At 47.4% G+C, this 10,000-nt stretch overlaps 1 protein-coding gene across 2 annotated transcripts in view; it reads left to right on the top strand.

Annotated features, from left to right (window-relative positions):
- edar (ectodysplasin A receptor) overlaps positions 1 to 10,000 on the top strand; it is a 15,836-nt gene that overhangs the window by 4,822 nt on the left and 1,014 nt on the right. For both annotated transcript variants that reach the window (XM_057335604.1, XM_057335605.1), the window contains 8 exons: positions 1,461 to 1,546; positions 6,822 to 6,905; positions 7,038 to 7,163; positions 7,298 to 7,372; positions 7,559 to 7,631; positions 8,088 to 8,292; positions 8,415 to 8,475; positions 8,707 to 10,000. The exon at positions 8,707 to 10,000 is cut by the window's right edge. In XM_057335604.1, coding sequence (XP_057191587.1) covers positions 1,461 to 1,546; positions 6,822 to 6,905; positions 7,038 to 7,163; positions 7,298 to 7,372; positions 7,559 to 7,631; positions 8,088 to 8,292; positions 8,415 to 8,475; positions 8,707 to 9,050 — 1,054 coding nt within the window. In that variant the 3' untranslated portion in view covers positions 9,051 to 10,000. The remainder of the gene's footprint in view (positions 1 to 1,460; positions 1,547 to 6,821; positions 6,906 to 7,037; positions 7,164 to 7,297; positions 7,373 to 7,558; positions 7,632 to 8,087; positions 8,293 to 8,414; positions 8,476 to 8,706) is intronic.

Below are 10,000 nucleotides of genomic sequence, written 5' to 3'. Positions count from 1 at the left end.
AAATGGCGCACTTGCGGTCTCGTGGACTTAAATTGCGCATTCTTGCCAAGTCTACGAGTCCGTAGGGTGTCCCATTTGTCTTTTTAGCACTCAGAAGTCTGCTCGCGAGCGCCTCCTTTGTGCCCTCGATGCGGTCTTCGGCGAAGCCCGCACTGAGTGAGACTCCACTGAAGTCCCCTACCCAGCAATCCTTGCGAACGCCTAATCACAGAACGGATGGGAGGAGTGTCGCGGATGTCAGACATATACGTAAACATGACGGATACATTTTTAAATGTATGTTTTGATAAAATTCAAAATTAATTAGTTACTTATTCATATTATTGCTTATTTATTTTCTATTAAGACAGCTATTCAAGAATAAAAACTTTTAATGCAGTGCATTTTCTTACTTAAGGTAATAAGCCATGTTTTGTTGTAGATTTATATTGTCTCTGGGCTCTGTTCAGCTGAACAACACAGCTTCTGTATTATAGAGACATATGAAATAACAACATATATGCATATTAAGAACACATTATGCACATTAAGTGTAGTGTAAACAAATGAATAAATATACATTCATGACGTCATGACAAATGAATGCATTACAAACATAAGTATCTATTGCATAATGCTCGGGTGGCATATCAACATATGAACTACAGAACAATAAAAACCGGCAGCTCCAGTCCCAAATAACAACAGTGGCACAACAAGTGGTCAACTTCACGCGGCGCTGCGCAGACTGATCAGTGAATGACAACAAAGTACCGCGAGAGAGATTAGAAAGCACCGCTTGCTCTTTCCGGTGTGATGACCTCAAGTCTGTCCCAAAATGCGCTCTCCCGTGTACCCTTGTGGACTCGTGCCTAGTGCCCTATAGGTCTGCACTTCCTGACGTCACCAAGTGTGGACTCAGAGGAGGTCCTCAAGACCGGAGTGCGCCATTTGGGACAGGGCCATTGTCTCCTCTCCACCAATGAGCTGGTGTGTGGTGGGCGTCGCATCATCCAGGTGGATGCTGCACATTGGTGGTGCTTGAGGAGACCCCTACCATGTAAAGGGGCAGTTGTGAGAGTCGGACTCGTGACCAGAAGGTTGCCGGTTGGATTCCCAGGGCCGGCGGGTAACGACTGAGGTGTCCTTGAGCAAGGCACCTGACCCCTACTTGCTCCCCGGGCGCTGCAGTGATAGCTGCCCACTGCTCCGGGTGTACGTGTGGTCACCACTTGCTGTGCGTGTGTTCACTACTCTCTGGATGGGTTAAATGCAGAGGTCACATTTCGTTGCCTTGTACTTGTACATGTGCAATGACAATAAAGTTGAATCTAATCTAATCTAAAGCGCTTTATAAATGTAACGAATTATGATGGATTGTGATTGGTCCGTTTGTTTCTAGTTTTGTCTTTCCTTATGATTTGTTTGATCATCTGTTAATACGTAACTTTCATTTCTAATATTTGATTTGGTGTCTGCAGGTATTACATACTGGAAAACAGACCACGCAACATCTACGGCATGGTGTGTCACTCGTGTCAGAACGCTCCCAAGAACGTCAAAGAGTGTAAGAACGTCTCCAGGGTTTTCTGGGTGATCTCCTCTCTGTGCATTTCTCCTCTCGTCTCTTCTCATTTCTGTCAGGCATGAGCACACATTTAGGGTCCATGTTTCCATGTTTGTTTTGCTGCGGAGAGGCCGCACGCACAACACAACACAGCTCAGAGTTTCTGTCAGGAAATCATCTCCGGTCACAAGCAGAGACGCGGCTGGAGTCATCGGCGGGGGTGTTTGTGGGGCTGAAGGAGTCTTCTGCTCTTGACTGATGTTCAGCGAGCGTCACATGACACTGAACAATCATTTTCCTCTCAATCGGAAGATTTAAGGACACCTTCTTCATCTTCTAAAACCTTTCACAGAAGTCACAGCCGACATCTTGTTTTAACCACAAATAATGAGGTCTGCTTTTCATTTGGCTTCATTTAGGATAAATGTCATCGTTTGTCAAACAGACGGGGAATTGATTCAATCCAGCGATGACTAATGGAGAAAGAGCAACGTTCTTCATTGTTGTGTTGGACGTCCTTTAAAAAGACCTGAGAGATTGATATGTGCAGTGCGCTAGAACAGAATAACACTGTCATGGCTCTGCTTCCTTAGTCATGTTTTTCTTGGCCCTGTAGCAGAGCCATGACAAAGTCTTTGGTTATGTGTGGAGAGAAACATATTATTGTCCGTTTGACAATAATATACGTTCTCTCCAGTGTCTTGTCATTGGCCCCATTCCTCTCGTTTCCTTGTTATCCTTCCCTAAGTGTTTGATGTTCTACACCTGCCCTGCTCGTTATCCCTCGTTTGTCTTCTCTATTTATACCCTCTTGTTTCTTTGTCCTGTGCTCGTGTATTGTACTGTGTATTACGTTATGTTGGATGGTGTCGTGTTCCTGTGCTTACCCGTGTTCCTGGTCCTTGTCTGTTCGTGTTTTGTGAGTTTTGTGCCTGATATTATTTAAGACGTTTGGTCGTGTCCTTGAGTTTAGTTCTTTGTCTTGTTTTCATTTTGCCCCCACGTGGGAAGTCTTTTGTTTTGTGTATATACACTCACCTAAAGGATTATTAGGAACACCATACTAATACGGTGTTTGACCCCCTTTCGCCTTCAGAACTGCCTTAATTCTACGTGGCATTGATTCAACAAGGTGCTGAAAGCATTCTTTAGAAATGTTGGCCCATATTGATAGGATAGCATCTTGCAGTTGATGGAGATTTGTGGGATGCACATCCAGGGCACGAAGCTCCCGTTCCACCACATCCCAAAGATGTTCTATCGGGTTGAGATCTGGTGACTGTGGGGGCCATTCTAGTACAGTGAACTCATTGTCATGTTCAAGAAACCAATTTGAAATGATTCGAGCTTTGTGACATGGTGCATTATCCTGCTGGAAGTAGCCATTAGAGGATGGGTACATGGTGGTCATAAAGGGATGGACATGGTCAGAAACAATGCTCAGGTAGGCCGTGGCATTTAAACGATGCCCAATTGGCACTAAGGGGCCTAAAGTGTGCCAAGAAAACATCCCCCACACCATTACACCACCACCACCAGCCTGCACAGTGGTAACAAGGCATGATGGATCCATGTTCTCATTCTGTTTACGCCAAATTCTGACTCTACCATTTGAATGTCTCAACAGAAATCGAGACTCATCAGACCAGGCAACATTTTTCCAGTCTTCAACTGTCCAATTTTGGTGAGCTCGTGCAAATTGTAGCCTCTTTTTCCTATTTGTAGTGGAGATGAGTGGTACCCGGTGGGGTCTTCTGCTGTTGTAGCCCATCTGCCTCAAGGTTGTGCGTGTTGTGGCTTCACAAATGCTTTGCTGCATACCTCGGTTGTAACGAGTGGTTATTTCAGTCAAAGTTGCTCTTCTATCAGCTTGAATCAGTCGGCCCATTCTCCTCTGACCTCTAGCATCAACAAGGCATTTTCGCCCACAGGACTGCCGCATACTGGATGTTTTTCCCTTTTCACACCATTCTTTGTAAACCCTAGAAATGGTTGTGCGTGAAAATCCCAGTAACTGAGCAGATTGTGAAATACTCAGACCGGCCCGTCTGGCACCAACAACCATGCCACGCTCAAAATTGCTTAAATCACCTTTCTTTCCCATTCTGACATTCAGTTTGGAGTTCAGGAGATTGTCTTGACCAGGACCACACCCCTAAATGCATTGAAGCAACTGCCATGTGATTGGTTGATTAGATAATTGCATTAATGAGAAATTGAACAGGTGTTCCTAATAATCCTTAGGTGAGTGTATATATATTATATGTTTGTTTCGTATATTATCATGAGTGTGTGTGTTGTTTATCTACTTAAAGTTAAAGTTTTGTTAACCCCGTCACTGCCTGCTGCCGCTTGGGTTCTTCCCCACTCAATCCTGACAGAACCACGAGCCAGAATCTGAACCCAGCAGGCATAATGGAGGCAAGGCGATCCAGGCAGGCTCATCTCCTCTGCGGTCTGCGACAGGGCTACTCCGACATCTTGGAGTTTGCCGACCATTCTTTGAGACCGCAGGGGAGATGGTCCATGATGAGAGTGGAGCAGATGGCATGTTCAACGGCGGTCTGAACGAACCGCTGTCACGGGCAGAAATGAGGATGCTGAGACCGCTGCTCATCGAGACAGTAGTTGTGTAATCGTGGATCGGAGGTTGTGTCTCTACGTGGATCGATGATGACAGGTACGCCATCACAGTCGCACGCGGAGCCCATGGGTGTTGGGGGTGGTTGAGGTCTCAGTCCACACAGTTCTTTTCTCCCACGCCCGTGAGTCCGGAGATCGTGCATCCAGACGGAGTGGTGGGCTCACACTCACCGTCTGCGTCCGCAACGCTCCCCCACCAGTCAGCCTACGAGGTAGGCGAGGAAGGAGGGAGTCCTGGGGAACTACCTCCGAGGAGTCCCAGCCGGAGCCAGCCGTGCCTTTTACCTCCTTCCATCACCCGACCACCAGCCGGGTGGCTAGGCGTAAGAAGAAGAGGCAACGGCGGGCAGCGTGGTCTCCTTCCCGGCCGGTGCAGCCGGCGTCCAGTCCGGTGCAGCCGGCGTCCAGTCCGGTGCAGCCGGCGTCCAGTCCGGTCCAGCCGGCGTCCAGTCCGGTCCAGCCGGCGTCCAGTCCGGTGCAGCCGGCGTCCAGGCCTGTGTCCAGTCATGTGTCCAGCCCTGAGTCCAGTCCGGTGATCCAGCCGGCGTCCAGTCCGGTGATCCAGCCGGCGTCCAGTCCGGTGATCCAGCCGGCGTCCAGTCCGGTGATCCAGCCGGCGTCCAGTCCGGTGATCCAGCCGGCGTCCAGTCCGGTGATCCAGCCGGCGTCCAGTCCGGTGATCCAGCGGCATCCAGTCCTGTGGTCCAGCCGGCGTCCAGTCTGGTGGTCCAGCCGGCATCCAGTCCTGTGGTCCAGCCGGCGTCCAGTCCGGTGGTCCAGCCGGCATCCAGTCCTGTGGTCCAGCCGGCCTTCCAGCCGGCGTCAAGCCCTGTCCAGCCGGTCCCTGGGAGACTCCCAGGGCCAAAGACTGTTCCCCCCGGGACTCCTCCTAAGTCCCCCAGGACTCAGCGCCCTCGAGCGCAGCCGGGGACTGGGACTGTTCCCCCCAACCCTTTTGGACTGCCCCCTATGAACTCTTGTTTTGCACCACCCCCCCTCCCATGTTTGTTATTTTTGTTATGCCACCCCAGTCCTGTGGTCTTGTTGTCCTGTCTACCCCTTGTCATGTTCACCATGTTTGTCTGGTTTTTGTCTTTGTCTCGGTCTGCCTTGTCTTGTCCGTCTACCCCTTGGTGAGCACCTGGAGGTGCTCATTAAAGGGGGGGCTTCTGTCATGGCTCTGCTTCCTTAGTCATGTTTTTCTTGGTCCTGTAGCAGAGCCATGACAAAGTCTTTGGTTATGTGTGGAGAGAAACATATTATTGTCCGTTTGACAATAATATACGTTCTCTCCAGTGTCTTGTCATTGGCCCCATTCCTCTCGTTTCCTTGTTATCCTTCCCTAAGTGTTTGATGTTCTACACCTGCCCTGCTCGTTATCCCTCGTTTGTCTTCTCTATTTATACCCTCTTGTTTCTTTGTCCTGTGCTCGTGTATTGTACTGTGTATTACGTTATGTTGGATGGTGTCGTGTTCCTGTGCTTACCCGTGTTCCTGGTCCTTGTCTGTTCGTGTTTTGTGAGTTTTGTGCCTGATATTATTTAAGACGTTTGGTCATGTCCTTGAGTTTAGTTCTTTGTCTTGTTTTCATTTTGCCCCCACGTGGGAAGTCTTTTGTTTTGTGTATATATATATCCTTAGTTGATTTTCCCCCATCGTGGGTTTTTGTTTTGTGTTTTATATATATTAAAGTCTTGTGTTAACCCCTTCACTGCCTGCCTGCATTTGGGTTCTTCCACATCACCAGTCGTGACAAACACAACAGTAAAGTGTGTTTGTCTTCCTGCACTCAAGGGATTTCAACAAACTGACCGAGCAAGGTCTCATTGTTGTGGTTTCCTGTCAAGCGTGTCTCAGGTGATGGGTGGATTCAGTGAAGCAGATGTGTGCGTCAATGAGGTCTTTCTCTTCACAGCACGTCTGCACCGGTCGGGTTTTCAAAGCTTCTTTAATTATTTCTTTGCTTTGCGGTGACAGAAATGAAGCTGGTGGGGATTAAAGTTAATTAAGAAAAAAAACCTTCAGTTCTTTTGGAGGTCAGGATGTAAAAGTATGTGGAGCGAGACGTGTTGGAACCCGTGGCATGATGCTGGCCTGAAGCGTGGGCTGCGTCTAATAATGAGGAGAATAAAAGATGATCAACTTGCTCCTGCTTGCATTCCCATCTGCAGAAAAACGGCATTTTCTCCTCATCCGCTCTCGTCCCGCGTCCACCGCTTTCACATGACAGGACCTCCCAGATGCTGACATGTGATTCTAATAAGACCCGCAGATCTCTCGCAGCGTTCAGTCATTGGTTCACAAAGAACATTTCCCATCAAATGAGTTCGGTCTGGACAGCAGCAGCTTCTCATCCGATTAATAAAGACTTCTAATGATGGAGGACGTCAAAGATTGATTTCGGACATGAGAAACAGCTATCCAGAGAAGATCGTTTCGAGTTTTAAACACTTTTCAAGGCCCTGAGGTGGCCGATACCTCGTGTTTAGTGATTATAAACGTCACGAGAGACTCTTGAATGAAATCAAGCATTGCCTTCCGATCATCTCGGTCATATTCTAGTATTATCTGCAGTGGTGTGATCATCAGTGGATCAGAAATGTAAACGGGTCACATGTTTGTTGTGTTCCAGGCATGAGGTCCACACCCGTGTCATCTGGACGTGTTCCCAGCGTGTCCTCCAGCAGCACCACCATTCTCCCACATCCAGAGAAAGGCAAGTGCATGCTGGCAAACCAAACTGACTCTGGAGTTACATGAGTGATCTGAATCATGCTGGATGTTGTCTCGTCACAGTCCACACATCAGAACTTAAACACGCCTCTCTCTCTCTCTCTCTCTCTTCCAGATCCAACAGGGCAAGGTCACCTAGCAACAGCTCTCATTATCGCCATGTCAACCATCTTTATCATGGCCATCGCCATAGTGATGATCATCATGTTTTACATCGTAAAAGCCAAGCCGGATGGGCAAGGTCAGAATGACACGCAAACGTCTCTTGAATCACAGAGTGTGTATGAAGATTTTTAGTTCACGTGTGTGACACACTTACACATCAATCCCATGATTCCTGCAGACAGTTCAGCTCGTGTGCGTTTGTTCTTCCAGCGTGCTGTTCTGGACAAATCATCAAGACCACAGAAAGTCAAACAAACAAACAGGAGGAGAAGAAAGAGATTCAAGGTGAGCAGACCGCACACGTGAAGAGCAGACGAGTTTTATTCTTGTGTGAAAGAAGACCTCTCTTGATCGAAGAAAGTGAATTCTGGAAGATTCTGTGTTGTGTTCTGATGATCACACTTGATATATATAGAAAAAAACGGATATATGGTGAATAAAGATGATAAATTCGTTGCTTTGTGTTTCCAGAAAGTGTCGTGATCTTTGCAGAGAAGGACGAATATGACAAGCTCAAGTCATCACCTCCAAAACCTGCAAAAAGGTGAGATCACACACGCACGCGCACACGCACACAAACACTGAGACACACACACAGTTTGAGCAGCAGAAAGTCTTTCAGTGGATTGTGTTTGTATGACAGAACACACATCCCACCTGAAGCTTCAGTTCACTTCTACAGTGTGTGTGTGTGCGCGCGCGCGTTCTAGAGCTGATTTCATGGAGTCTGGAGGGCAGACGGTGTGGTGAAGAGACTCATGCCAGATGACGTGTTAATGTCACCCAATGCCAAAGCCGCTCTGGTGTTGAGTGTCTGAGAAACAATGAAGTCCTGTGAGCGCTCTCTGTCAGCAGATATTCAACTGAGAACAACAGACCAGTCACTGCATGACAATGATCATCATCAGCCTCACATCCTTCCTCTTTATCTGACCAATAGAGACACACTTCAGATGAACCGAGGATGTTGTGATCAGGATGCTGATTTATTGTTTTGCAGTGAAAACGACGCGTCATCAGAGAACGAGCAGCTGTTGAGTCGCAGCATTGACAGCGATGAAGAAGCAGCTCAAGACAAACAGACGGCAGCTGATCTCTGTCTGATGTCACTGGTGCATCTGACCCGAGAGAAGACATCTTCAACAAACACCGTACACAACAACAACACAACAACAAACAACAACAACAGCAGCAGAGCCACAGGGGTGAGACGTCACGTCACGTCACACATGATATCTGTATGTGTGTGGGCAAAGCGCCTTTTAGCCTGAATCAGTGATTTAGTCTGTGTGTGTGTGTGCGCGTGCGCGTGTGTGTGTTTCTGCAGATTCACAGCAGAAGGAAGAAAATCTTGGACTTGTACACAAAAGCCTGCAGCGTTGCAGAAGGTGAGGGCCAACTTTACGACATAATGACATCATAAAAATGTCAAGACTGAAATACAGACACTTACAGTACTACCGTACTTTATTAAAGCCATAATGCGTAAGAGCGCCTGCTCATGTAATAAACACCACCTCTGACCTGCACACACACACACACACATCATTAATGTCAGGACACACATGAATCCCGCTGAAACACGTTGATCTGATCTGATGTCACGTTGACGTCTGCAGGTCTGAGTCCCACCGAGCTTCCGTTTGACTGTCTGGAGCGCACCAGCCGCATGCTCAGCTCTACATACAGCACGGATAAAGCCGTGGTGAAGACCTGGAGACATCTGGCAGAGAGCTTTGGACTGAAGCGAGACGAGATCGGAGGCATGAGTGATGGGATGCAGCTCTTCGACAGAGTCAGTACGGCGGGTTACAGCATCCCAGACCTGCTGACGCGTTTGGTTCAGATCGAGAGACTGGACGTCATCGAGGTTCTCTGCTTTGATATTCTGGGCGGCCCCGAGAGCGGCGTCCCCCCGTCCAGCCATCATCCCACTTTATCTTCTCGCTGCGCCAGCGTCTGACGCATTCTGATGTGCCGTGACGTGACGTGAAGTGTTGTTCATTCATCATGACACGTCATCCCATCAGCACAGACTGGAGAATCCGGCTGAGACAGGACAGGGTTTTCATCAGACGTGAGCTTTGTCATCGTCTGCATGCAGATGATGTGCTGTCGTCTGTGTTCTTTTGTGTTGTTGTTTTATAAACATTTAGCTCAGGACTGTCACATGAACTGTGTCTATTACATGTGTGCATATGTTGCTAACAGATAGAGAATCAACTTGTCTCCACGGGTTTAATGAAACGTTTGTCAGATTGACCGACACAGGTCTTTAAGTTTATGACGCACAGCTCCTGTGATATTCTGAATTTCATGAACTAATAATCCAGACGAAGAGTGACAGAGAGGTGCTGTATATAAAGTGCATGTGGAATAGAATGAGGTGGAAGAGTGAGTGACGCTGCATGTGATGCGACTTCATGTTAATGATGGGTTAGGTCTACTCCACCCAAAATTGAAAATTCTGTCATCATTTTTCCCCCTCAAGTTCTTCCAAACCTGCTCTGTTGAACACGAGGGAAGATATTTGGAAGAATGTAAGCAACTGACATTTCTTGGACATTGTTGACTACCAGGAGGATTTAAATGGTGGTCAAAGGTGCCCCAGAACATTTTGCTTTCCTCAAGTCTTCAAAAGATCTCATTTTATGTTTAACAGAACAAACCTGCTGTGATTGAAGTGCATCACACTGCCGTGTTCACTGTATGAATACAAATCATCCCAACTGAGAGCAGAACACAAGTGTATATATAACTTATTCTTGTACATATGCACCATGTATAAAAGTATCAATGAAATAAAGTCAAACGATCTCTTGTTCTTCTGTTTGTGTACATGAACTTGTTCAAACATACCTCATGTGTTTGACATCACACTGATTCTATAATAAATCTTCTGACTGACGATGT

Source organism: Triplophysa rosa, linkage group LG6 (assembly GCF_024868665.1).
Source record: "Triplophysa rosa linkage group LG6, Trosa_1v2, whole genome shotgun sequence".
Taxonomy (NCBI): Eukaryota; Metazoa; Chordata; class Actinopteri; order Cypriniformes; family Nemacheilidae; genus Triplophysa; species Triplophysa rosa.
The sequence above is the reverse complement of the archived record's forward strand: the minus strand, read 5'-3'. Positions and strand labels throughout refer to the sequence as shown.